General features: G+C 36.8%; 1 protein-coding gene across 1 annotated transcript; it reads left to right on the top strand.

Moving 5' to 3' along the window:
• The first annotated feature begins 6,636 nt into the window (after positions 1-6,636).
• LOC110612552 lies at positions 6,637-9,354 on the top strand. The gene has a single exon (XM_043957728.1). The coding sequence runs from the start codon at positions 6,637-6,639 to the stop codon at positions 9,352-9,354; it is 2,718 nt and encodes a 905-aa protein (XP_043813663.1).
• Positions 9,355-13,558: the final 4,204 nt, after the last annotated feature.

The following is a 13,558-nucleotide window of genomic DNA, read 5'->3' as shown; positions in this document are numbered from 1 at the left end:
TTAATGGTATTCATTTTGTAATTCAAAAATATCACATATTATTCACTTGCGATTTTTCTTATTCAAGGATATCATGTACGAAATATTCATTTATACTATTTAAGATATTGCATATTATGAAATCAAGCAAACTTTTCAATTCTCATCTTTGAATATTATGAGTGGGTAGAAAGAATAAGTATTAAAATGAATATATTTTTTAATTATTATTTATCTTAAAAATGATGACATAATTTATGTTGTTTGCTAAAAAAGAAGATATCTAGTTGGAAAAAAATTAATAGTGGAAAGATATTGTAATTTGGAGAGTTAATTTACCTCCAAAATAAGAGTAAATGTGATATTTTAAATTAATGGGACCTATAAATATAGCTCAACTTGAGCCATCAATTTTGATCCTTTTTTAAAAAAATTTATTGATTTTTTTCTATTTAAAAATTATTTAATTAAAATATTTATATATTTTATAAAATTAATTTTTTAATCATTTTATTAAAAAATATTCAATTTAATTTTAAATACTCATGCTATATATATCTATTCTCTCTTCTCTCTAATAAATGCTAATAGATTAAATTAACTGAACAACTTTTTTATAGAAAAACATAGCCTAAAATAAATTAATTAATAATTATTTTAATAAAGAGTTTAATTTTACAAAATAAAAATATTTTAATTAAGTGATTTTTAAATAGGAATATATTAATGAATTTCTTAAAATTATTATCCCAAATTATTAAATATGCCTTATGTTAATTTAATATTTGATTTATTGGATGGTAAGTTAGGTATATGCAACAAATAATTTCCCCTTTTCTTACACAGTTGTGGAAAATAAAAGGACAATTCACAGGGGTGGCTTCAACTGACCACAATCCTATTTAAAGGCTCTTTCTTGGCTTTAGTTGGTTGTCTTATCTTCTTCTTATGTGGAAATATATCTTAACGAGTAATGTTGCAGATTATTAAGGTATTCACGTGTAATCGTCATCTATCTACTTTCGGTGCGAAAGCCGTTCACATCACAAGATGATGCGAAAGCCGTTCACATCACAAGATGATGGAAAATTGGAATTATATATAATAGTTAGCACGAAACTACTAAATAACTTGGGTTAACCATTTTGGGCCAAGTGAAAAGTGGGTTCAAAAGTTATTTGGGTCAGTTTGGGCCGGACTGTTTCAATTGGTATCAGAACCACTCTGAATCAGACAAATTGTGCGGAGCTAGTGGGCCTGCGAGGAAAGGGCTACCTGTATGAGACGAGATAGAGCCACCCGAAATACTAGCGAACCACAATACTCAAGGAAGATGATGGAAAATTGAAATTGTATATAATAGCTAGCATGAAACTACTAAATAAATAATCTGAATTAACTATTTTGGGTCAAGTGGAAAGTGAGTTCAAAAGTTATTTGGGCCAGTTTGGACCGGGCTGTTTCATCATGTATATTGCGTAATTTTATTTAAATCTAACCAATGGTGAATTTAAAATATAAATAGATAGGTCTCGTTTAATTTTTGTATAAATACCATTATATTATTGTGTTTTATTTCACTATAAATCGAGTCTATATAATTTTTTTTTATTTTCAATTTCAGTATTTACATTTAAGTAATTTCGTAATAAGAAAGAAAAATACAAATACAACAAAAGAAAGAGAAAAAAGTTCTAAAATTCTATTATTTTAAAAGGGCAGTCTAATATTATATGACATTCTAACATTTTTGTGCTTGAAATTGAATTGAGGAGTAATTTTATGTCTTGAGAAACACGTTTTAAATATGAAACTTGTTGAAGTGAACTTTGGTGAATTAAGCTATTTCTGCTATCATCCTATTGCATGACAATTTGGTTCTTTGCTTTGGACAAATTAAATTTTAGATTGGTTGAGGACAGTGTTGTATTTTATTGTTTCATTTTAATTTTTGTGCTTGAGGACAAGCAAATGTGCAAGTGTGGGGGAATCTGATGAGTTGTAAAACTCATAATTTTTTTCTCATTTAATTCCTTGATTTTACTGTAATTTTGATATAAATATTTAATTTGAATTTGAATTTAATTTTAGACAGATTTGTGAGCAGAAGTTGAGAAAAATAAGAAAAAAGGCTGAATTAAAGGATTTTTTTATACTGGGAGGCTACAACCTTGATCAAACCTGTAATGCGAGGCGGATGAGGATAGAGATAATATTAGGATAGAGATAAAATAGGGATAATAAATTTTATTTTAAATTTTATATTTTTGTGCCTATATAAAGACTCCTAGCATTCAACCTGGAAAATCATATTTTACCTCTCACTCTCATTTCCTCTCTTTCTGCCCCCACCTTCTTCTCCATCTTCTTTTCTTTTTCTTCTTCTTTTGCTTAGTTGTTATAATTTTATTATGCCCATGAGTGGCTAAACATTTATTTTCAGTTGAATATCTATTGGGAAGACAACATATTGCTAATTAGTCTAATTAAATTCGTAATTATTTAATTAGATTAATAATAAGTAGCAATTAATATATTAGTTTATATTAAGAAATTAGTATATTTAATTTAAATAAAACGCGTGTTTTTATTGATCAAGTTTTGGTTCTTCTCTCTTAATGCAGTTGAGTAATTAAATCTACACGCGTGTTGGGATTGTTAGTTAACTAGGAATAAATTTAAGCGCGAAACGGATTAATTTATTCATAAGTAATAATTGGTGAGATTCGCGTATTTGACTACTATAACCAAACAATAGATAATAATATGAAATATTTTGTTTCTAACCAATGATCAACTGCAAAATACTTCAATTTAATTACCTTCAGTTGAAAGTGTTTTTATTATTTGTTTTTTCAATTTCAATTGCATTATTTATTAATTTTTTTTAATTTTATTTTTATTAGCTTGTCCAAATCAAAATCACTTTCATAAAAAAAATCACTTTCATAAAAAAACTCAATAGAGGTAAATATGACATTTTAAATTAATAGCAGCATTTGAGCGCAATAAATGTAACTCAATTTGAACCATCAATGATCTTTTTAAAGAAATTTATTGATTTTTCTCTATTTAAAAATTATTTAATTAAAATATTTATATATTTTATAAAAATTAATTTTTTAATCATTTTATTAAAAAATATTCAATTTAATTTTAAATATCATGCTATATATATTTATTCTCTCTTCTCTCTAATAAATGCTAATAGATTAAATTAACTGACAACTTTTTTATAAAAAAACTAACAACCTAGCCTAAAATAAATTAATTAATAATTATTTTAATAAAAAAATTAAAGAGTTTAATTTTTCAAAATAAAAATATTTTAATTAAGTGATTTTTAAATAAGAATAAATTAATAAATTTCTTAAAATTATTATACCAAACTATTAAATATGCCTTATGTTAATTTAATATTTGATTTATTGGATGTTAAGTTAGATATATGCAACAAATAATTTCCCCTTTTCTTATACTGTGGATGGCTTCAACCGACCACAATCCTAATTAAAGGCTCTTTCTTGGCTTTAGTTGGTTGTCTTCTCTTCTTCTCATGTGGAAATATATCTTAACGAGTAATGTTGCAAATTATCAAAGTATTCACGTGTAACGGTCAGCTGCTTACTTTTGGTGCAGAAGCTGTTCATATCGGAAGATGATAGAAAATTGGAATTATATATAATAGCTAGCACGAAACTACTAAATTACTTGGATTAACTATTTTGGGCTAAGTGAAAAGTTGGTTCAAAAATTATTTGGGTCAGTTTGGGTCGGACTGTTTCAATTGGTATCAGAACTGAACTACTCTGGGTCAGACAAATTGTGTGGAGCTAGTGGGTTTGCGAGGAAAGGGCTACCCGTGTGAGATAAGGTGGAGCCATCCGAAATACTAGCGAACCACAATACCCAAGGAAGATGATGGAAAATTAGAATGATATATAATAGTTAGCACGAAACTATTAAATAAATAATTTGGGTTAACTATTTTGGACCAAGTGGAAAGTGGATTCAAAAGTTATTTAGACCAGTTTGGACCGGGCTGTTTCATCATGTATATTACATAATTTTTATTTAAATCTAATCTATGGTGAATTTAAAATACAAATAGGTAGGTTTTGTTTAATTTTTATATAAATACCATTATATTATTGTGTTTTATTTCACTATAAATTGAGTCTATATAATTTTTTTTTCTTTATTTTCAATTTCAATATTTACATTTAAGTAATTTTGTAATAAGAAAGAAAAATACAAAAACAACAAAAGAAAGAAAAAGAGGAAAGAAAATCCTAGCCTTATGCTGTTAGTAATTTCAACATCTCAACACATGAAATCAAAGATTGGAATATTTAGTTTAAGCAGAAGGAAGAAGACATATGAATAATTATCGCTATTGGGCATAACCTAATTTTAATGTTTGAGAATAGCGTATTTCAGTGTGATTTTTCTACTTTTATACCCAAAGAGATAGAGGTGAATATGCTATTTTTTTGGATAATCCGGCGGTAAAGCAGTGATCTACAACAAGCTTATGAGGTTAAGGAAAAGCAGACAACCAATTTATTGATTGTCTTATCAAGGTTAGGGCTAAACAGATTAATGCCCACACCATAGAGATCTAAGTTTTTGAGCTGTGGCCGCTGGGTTTTAGGATTTACACTAAGGGTCTGTTAACTGTTTTAACTTATTGCAATAGTACTTGATAAAACAAAATAATTATGATGCGGAGAAATTTGTTGAATTTTTTTCCCCTATGGATTACTACTTGAAGCCACAGTTTCACTTTAATAAGAATCGTGCACCACAGCAGGCTGCTGGATGCAAGCTGCTGTGGTGCAGATTGCATCCAGCAACCCGCTGAGATGAAAAACGCAACCATGCTGCCTGATGTGGCTTGCACCACAGCATCTACTATGGCAGATTGCACCACAGATACTGGGTGCAATCTGCACCACAGCATTTGTGGTGCAATCTGCACCACCGCAAGGTTGCACCATAGCAAGCTGTTGAGTATAATCTGCACCATTGCTGCTGTGGTGCATGATTGATGCCACAACAGGCTGCTGCTGTGGTGCATGATTAATGCCATAACAGGCTGCTGCTGTGGAGCAAAATGCAACCCAGCAGCTGTGGTGCAAAATGTATTCTAGCAGAGAGCTGCTGTGGCATATTGCACCACAGCTGCTGGGTGCAATCCGCACCACAGCATTTGTGGTGCAAGATTGCACCACAACAGGCTGTTGGGTGTAATCTGCACCATAACTCTTGTGGTGCATGATTGTTGCCACAACAGGCTGCTTCTATGGTGCAAAATGCATCCCAACAGGCTGTTGTGGCTTGCAACACAGCTGCTGGGTGCAATCTGCACCATAGCAGGCTGCTGCTGTGGTGCAAAATGCAATCCAGCAGCTTGCTATGGCTTGCACCATAGTAGGTTGCTGCTGTGGTGCAAAATGCAACACAACAGCTTGCTGTGGCTTGCACCACAGCTACTGTAGTACATGATTATCGCCACAGCAAACTGCTGTTGTGGTGCAAAACGCATCTCAACAGCCTGTTGTGGCTTGCATCATAGTAGCCGCTGGGTGCAATCTGCACCACAACATTTGAGGTGTAAGATTGCACAACAGCAGGCTATGCCTACTGTGGCAACAATCTGCACCACACCATTTGTGGTGTAAGATTGCACCACAGCAGGCTATGGGTCTAATCTGCACCACAGGTGTTGTGGTGCATGATTATTGCCACAGTAGGCATGCTGTGGTGCAAAATGCAACCGAGCAGCTGTGGTGCAAAATGCATCCCAACAGCCTGTTGTGGCTTGCACCACTGTAGTTGCTGTGGTGCAATCTTACACCACAGCTACTGGGTGCAATCTTCACCACAGCAGGCTGCTGTTGTGGTGTAAAATGCAACGCAATAACATGCTATGGTGGAAGCCACCACAGCTGCTGTTATGGTGCAAGCTGTCAGGGTCATAGAGTTTCAGGGACCAAAACTGTAATTTTCCAATATTATAATTTTCGAGAAATAATGATGGGATAAATTAGTAGAAAATAGTAGTAAGAAAAGAGCCGTGTCAGTTTCTTGTAATTCCTTTTTATTTATTTATTAAGGGGGGTGTCACCTCAGACATATTGATGTCTCCTCCCACCATAGTTCTACTTGTTCTTAAGGCTCTTTAGGGGGGAGTGACTAGTTGGCCACCAGCAAGGGCTGGGCCCGACTGGCCACCGTAGGCTTGTTGAGTCCCTGGATTGTGCCTTCTCTTCTTGCAGGCGTTCCCCCCTGTCTGCAAGTTGGGAATGGGTCATTGACATGATTGTGTAATGACTATTTTGCCCCTGGAATAAAATAAGTAGCCCATTCAGTAAATCTCTGTGCTTGGTTGCTTGTTGATGTGCTTGTATTGCTATAATTGCCCGATCATGATATTTTTCATATGACAACTGTGGTTTTTCCCCGTTTTTATGAGAATGGGGCAGGAGGTCCTAACATTTACGTTCCTTTGTCCAGGTGAACGTGTAAGGAGCTTGGCTGACTTGGCTTGAAAAGAGTTCAAACCAAGTGCCACACGATTCCAGGCCAGTATCAAAATCTGAAATCGTGACAATTGGTATCAGAGCCAAAAACAATCGAGAATAGTGTGGAGGTATGACAAAATCTACCACACGCATTGATGCCCTTGAGAGAAGGGTTGAGAACATTGTTGCTCTATTGAGTGACTATGCCACCCAAGAGGGGATGGTATTGGAATTTGATTCTGCTTATAAGCGCATTGAGGCGCTAGAGAAAGAAAATGAATGGCGATTGGCTAAGAGGGCTAAATCGCCTAGAGGTGAGGGTGAGCCAATAGAGCTTGAGGCCACCCAAAATCCTTTTCAAGCGAAGGACACCCGGTGGGGTGATCTGGAGTCCAAAATGATAGAATGGGAGACAGTGGCCTCTCAAGTGAGAGACATAATGGAAAGTCTCAAATCTGTTTCTGATGCTCATACCTCTTTGGTAGGGGTTGTCGAAGAGATTAGAGATGGTGCTAAAGAGACCATTGATACGATCAATGGTAATGTCAAAGAAAGGATGGACACGTTCCAAGGTAAGCTAGAAGAGCTTGATGCGAGGGTGAACACCATTATGAAGATTACAGGTTGCAATGGCATGAAATCTTGTGGGGCAGGGAGGACAAAGGTCCCGAAGCCGAAAGCTTTCGGCGGAGCAAGGGATGCAAAAGAGGTAGACAATTTTCTTTTTGACATGGAGTTGTTCTTTAGAGTTACCAAGCGAGAGTCCGAGGAGGACAAGCTGTTAATCTTACCCTTGTACTTGGTTGACGATGCTAAATTATGGTGGCGTAATAAAATAGTGAGAGTAGGGCCGGGGGCAAACCAAGTTACAACGTGGGACATGTTCGCCAAGGAGTTAAGAGCTCAATTTTGTCCGGAGAATGTGGCATATGATGCACGGTGCAAGTTGGGAGAGTTACAGCAAACAGGTTCGGTTCGAGATTACGTGAGGGACTTCTCACGCCTCATGCTAAACATAGAGAACATGCAGGAGGAGGATCGGTTTTACAACTTTATGAAAGGGTTGAAACCTTGGGCTAAGAATGAATTAAGGAGACAGAAGGTGACAGATGTTGATGCAGCTATAGTGGCAGCTGAGGGCCTAGAGGATTATTCCAACTCGTCTAGTAAGCGGAAGCTTAGTTCTACTATGGGGCAAGACCCTCACCCTAACAAGTGGGTGAAGGCCCAAAGTGGGGGAGCAAATCGATTGAATCACACTATTGGAGGGGTAGAAAGAAGGAACTGGAGTGGGAACGTGAAATCGAAACCTTATTTTCAAGGAAGGGAATTGAGCTCTACAGGATCACAGGGCAGTCGACCCCAAGGATCAAGTTCGTTCTCATTGCCAAGACTTAATGTAAAGTGCTTCTTATGTCTTGGACCCCATCGAATGGTAGATTGCCCTCATAAAGGGGCGTTGAATTCCCTACGAACTCTACAAGAGGAAGAGAAGAGAAATGAAGAGGAGGAACAGAAAGAAGGGGACAATGACCAATCTATGGTAGGGGCTCTCCGTTTTCTAGGAGCTATGGAAAAGCAAAGAGCCAGCAAATCCTCTGAGAGGGGATTAATGTATGTGGATTTGACTATTAACGGGAAGTTAGCCAGAGCCTTAGTTGATACGGGAGCTACTAACAACTTTATAGCTGATTCGTTCGTTTCTCGTTTTGAATTGAAGATCAAAGAGGATAAGGGGAAGATAAAAGCAGTTAATTCCAAAGCACAAAATACGGTAGGCGTGGCTCAATCAGTAGCTTATGAAATAGGACCGTGGAAAGGGGAGGTGAATTTCACAGTAACGCCATTAGATGACTTCGATGTAGTGATTGGAATGGAGTTTCTTAAGACAGCACGGGCAGTGCCGATTCCCTCAGCCGACTGTCTTATCCTCATGGGAGACAGACCGTGTGTGGTACCCACCACTTTCAGTCCGATTTGTGAGAAGAAGTTGATTTCAGCGCTACAATTTAAGAAGGGGGTGAGGCGCAACAAGCCGACGTACGTGGTGGTTCTAGTTATGAAGGAAGAGGGGGAGATGTCTACATACCCCCTTGAGATCAGGGACGTGATGCTGAGATACAAGGATGTTATGCTAGAGAAGTTGCCGTCTGTTTTGCCACCTCGTCGAAGTATTGATCATGAAATAGAGTTGCTACCAGGTACAAAGGCTCCAGCAAAAGTGCCTTACCGGATGGCACCCCCAGAACTGGCGGAATTGAGGAAACAGTTGGATGAGTTACTAGAAGCTGGGTTTATACGACCAGCAAAAGAGCCCTTTAGGGCTTCTATGCTTTTTCAAAAGAAACAAGATGGAAGCTTAAGGTTGTGTGTGGATTATCGAGCTCTGAATAAGGTGACAGTGCGGAATAAGTATCCTATTCCCTTGATAGCAGATTTGTTTGACCAATTGGGTCCGACAAAGTTTTTTACCAAGTTGGATCTTCGATCAGGGTATCATCAGGTTCGGATTAAAGAGGGGGACGAGCCCAAAACAACATGTGTAACACGGTATGGTGCTTTTGAGTTTCTAGTTATGCCTTTTGGACTAACAAACGCCCTTGCTACTTTTTGCACTTTGATGAACCAGGTTTTTCATGAATATCTTGATAAATTTGTGGTGGTCTATCTTGACAATATTGTGGTATATAGCTCTTCACTGAAAGAACACAGGGAACATCTTAGTTTAGTATTCGAGAAATTGAGGGAGAATAATCTCTTCGTCAAGAAAGAGAAATGTGCGTTTGCTCAAACCAGAATCAAGTTCTTGGGTCATGTGGTCGAGCAGGGAAAAATAAGCATGGATTAGGGTAAAGTGAAAGCCATTCAAGATTGGAAGGTACCCAGAGGTGTAGTAGAGTTGAGATCCTTTGGGATTGGCAAACTACTACAGGCGATTTGTGAGGGCATATTCCCAAAAGGTGTGTCCCCTCACAGAGCTCCTAAAGAAGGGAAATAAGTGGCAGTGGACAGACGAGTGCCAAGCAGCTTTTGATGATGTGAAGAACACGATGATGGCTGAACCAGTATTAGCTCTCCCCGACATGAGTAAACCATTTGAGGTGCAGATAGATGCTTCCAACCTGGCACTAGGAGGAGTACTCATGCAAGAAGGACATCTGGTAGCATTTGAGAGCCGAAAGTTGAAGGAAGCGGAAGTTCGATATACAGCCCAGGAGAATGAGTTGTTACCAGTGATTCATTGTCTAAGAACGTGGAGACATTACTTATTGGGGTCAAAGTTTGTAGTCAAGACAGACAACACGGGTGTCAGCCATTTCTTTTCTCAGCCGAGACTAACACCTAAGCAAGCAAGGTGGCATGAATGTTTGTTTGAGTTCGATTTCCAGTTCGTGTACAACCCGGGAAGTTCTAATAGGGTGGCCGATGCTTTAAGCAGAAAACTTGAGATAGCAACCCTGAAGCGGATAGCTCAATTGTCCCAGAGCGTAGCAAAGTCAACGTTGAAAGAAATGATTCGAAAAGAGTTATTAAAGGATCCCCAAGCCATGGCCTTGAGGAAACTAGTGGACAACGGCAAAACTAGGCAATTTTGGTCAGAAGCGGACTTGATCATGACAAAGGGGAACAGAATCTATGTCCCTAAAGCAGGGGGACTTAGAAGTTTGTTATTAAAGGAATGCCATGACACTAGGTGGGCTGGCCATTTAGGGTGGCAGCGTACTTTAGCCCTTTTGAAGCAAGGGTACTTTTGGCCAAAATGGAGAATGACGTCCAAGAGTATACAAAGACTTGTTTGGTTTGTCAACAGGATAAGACGGACAGACAGAAACCAGCAGGGTTGTTACAGCCATTACCAGTGCCGAGTAGGCCATGGGAAAGTGTTTCCATTGACTTTATCGTTGGACTCCCACGGGTAGGGGAATTTGATCACATCCTGGTGATTGTCGACAGGTTTTCCAAATATGCCACGTTCGTGCCGGTGTCAAAATATTGTTCGGCAGAGGAGACTGCTAAAGTATTTTTCAAGCATATTGTAAAATACTGGGGAATCCCAAAGAGCATAGTTAGTGACCGTGATGCAAGATTTACAGGGTCATTTTGGTCGGAGCTGTTCAAGTTGTTGGGCACCAACCTGGCGATGTCCTCAAGTTATCATCCTCAGACAGACGGACAAACAGAGAGAGTTAATGGAATGTTGGAGGAGTACCTGCGACACTTTGTTAGTGCCAGCCAGAAGAATTGGATTTCCCTCCTTGACGTTGCTCAATTTTGTTTTAATTCTTTACAGAGCTCTACTACTAACAAAAGTCCTTTTGAGATTGTGAAAGGTCAACAACCGTTGGCACCTTATAATGTAGATGGGCCTTATTCCGGCCGCAATCCGAAGGCATTCCAGTTCAGTAAGGAGTGGAGGCAAAATGTGGAGCTTGCCTGCGCTCAGTTAGAGAAAGCTAAGAGTCATATGAAGAAATGGGCAGATGAGAACCGGCGCCCGCAGGAGTTCACAGTTGGTGACTTGGTTATGGTGAAGCTATTACCAGAGCAGCTGAGATTCTTTCGCAATCGTGATAAAAGATTAGTCCGGAAGTATAAAGGACCAGTACCAGTAGTTGCCAAGATTGGACCAGCCGCTTACAGGATTGAACCTCCGAAGTGGATGACAGTCCACCCAGTATTTCATGTCAGCAAATTGAAGCCATATTATGCCAATGAGTCAAATGCAAGCCGTAACACGGCATCACGACCAGCAGTAACCCGCGCACCACCTGTCAATCAAGGAGTTGAAGAAATCTTAGCGGAACGAATCGTCCAGTCCACCAAGCGTCCACCACACATAGAGTACCTTGTCAAGTGGAATGGCCTTGGTATTGAAGAAATCAGTTGGGAGGAGTCAAGTCTACAGACATACGCATACAAGATAGTGGACTTCATTAACGCTCAGTCGACGAGGACGTCGACCATTTAAGTGGGGGAGTGTCAGGGTCATAGAGTTTCAGGGACCAAAACTGTAATTTTCCAATATTAGAATTTTTGGAAAATAATGATGGGATAAATTAGTAGAAAATAGTAGTAAGAAAAGAGCCGTGTCAGTTTCTTGTAATTCCTTTTTATTTATTTATTAAGGGGGGTGTCACCTCAGACATATTGATGTCTCCTCCCACCATAGTTCTACTTGTTCTTAAGGCTCTTTAGGGGAGAGTGACTAGTTGGCCACCAGCAAGGGCTGGGCCCGACTGGCCACCGTAGGCTTGTTGAGTCCCTGGATTGTGCCTTCTCTTCTTGCAGGCATTCCCCCCTGTCTGCAAGTTGGGAATGGGTCGTTGACATGATTGTGTAATGACTATTTTGCCCCTGGAATAAAATAAGTAGTCCATTCAGTAAATCTTTGTGCTTGGTTGCTTGTTGATGTGCTTATATTGCTATAATTGCCCGATCATGATATTTTTCATATGACAACTGTGGTTTTTCCCCGTTTTTATGAGAATGGGGTAGGAGGTCCTAACATTTACGTTCCTTTGTCCAGGTGAACGCGTAAGGAGCTTGGCTGACTTGGCTTGAAAAGAGTTCAAACCAAGTGCCACACGGTTTCAGACCAGTGTCAAAATCTGAAATCGTGATACAAGCTGTTGTAGTGCAGATTGCACCCAACAGCTTGCTGTGGTGCAAAATGCAATGCATCAGCTGTGGTGCAAAATGCAACCCAGCACCACAACAGGCTACTGCTGTGGTGCATGATTGGGATTTAAATTCACAAGCTTAATCAGTAAGATAAAACTCTTTGATTTTTCTTAAATTTCTTTTAAGTTGAATATAGATATATTATTGGCTACACAAGAGACATTTTTCCATTAAGATTTGTACTCCCCAAGCGGAGTACGAATTCTTTGCTGCTTTGAAGAGATGTTCAGAGGAGTAGTTCTTTTTGTTCGGTTAGTGCTTATGCATCTCTCACTCATAGTAAGAGAGATTTCCCTATGAATGATTTCAACATATTTTAAATCCAAGCTTTATAAATTAAACTGAATTAAATTGAAATTTTATTCAATTTTATTTTGTTGATTATTCTATTTTACTTAATTACAAATCTTATAAATTTATGTTCCATTATACTTATTGCTCAAATCCTTATAGCAATTGTGATTAATAGAAATCATATCCAAAGAAAGCACATGAAATATTACCATCGAACAAGTTCTTGGTTTTGAATAAACTCAATTAGTAAAATTTTAATAAAAAGAAAGGAATCACAATAAATTTAAAATCGACCCTAAATTTATAATATAAACTTAGTTACGCGTAATTGAAATATATGACTTAAATTTAAAATCTCATATAGTATAGTCAAAATCGACCTTATAATTATAATATAATCTTAATCACATGTAATTGAGATATATGATTTAAATTTAAAATCTCATACAGTAAAGTCAAAATCGACCCTATGATTATAATATAAACTTAGTCATGCGTAATTGAGATATGTGACTTAAATTTAAAATCTCATACAGTAAAGTCAAAATCGACTTTATGATTATAATATAAACTTAGTCATGCATAATTGAGATATATGACTTAAATTTAAAATCTCATGCAGTAAAGTCAAAGTAGATCATATGATTATAATATAAATTTAGTCATACGTAATTGAGATATGTGATTTAAATTTAAAATCTAATATAATATAGTCAAAATTGATACTATAATTATAATATAAATTTAATCATGCGTAATATATATGACTTAAATTTAAAATCTCATATAGTATAGTCAAAATCGATACTATAATTATAATATACACTTAGTCATGCGTAATTGAGATATGTGATTTAAATTTAAAATCTCATCTAATATAGTCAAAATTGACCGTATAATTATAATATAAATTTAGTCATATATAATTGAGATATGTGATTTAAATTTAAAATTTCAAATTATAAAATCAAAATTAACATGTGATTTAAATATAAAATCTTATATATATATATATATATATATATATATAGTATACTTAAAATAATTGAAATATACATTAAACCTTATTATAATAC

This window comes from Manihot esculenta, chromosome 6, assembly GCF_001659605.2.
Source record: "Manihot esculenta cultivar AM560-2 chromosome 6, M.esculenta_v8, whole genome shotgun sequence".
NCBI lineage: Eukaryota > Viridiplantae > Streptophyta > Magnoliopsida > Malpighiales > Euphorbiaceae > Manihot > Manihot esculenta.
Note: the sequence above shows the minus strand (reverse complement) of the source record. Positions and strands in the feature narration are given on the sequence as shown.

What these genes read in the sequence shown, in the direction of transcription:
- LOC110612552 (XM_043957728.1), top strand. Translation starts at nt 6,637, where the DNA reads ATGACAAAATCTACCACACGCATTGATGCCCTTGAGAGAAGGGTTGAG.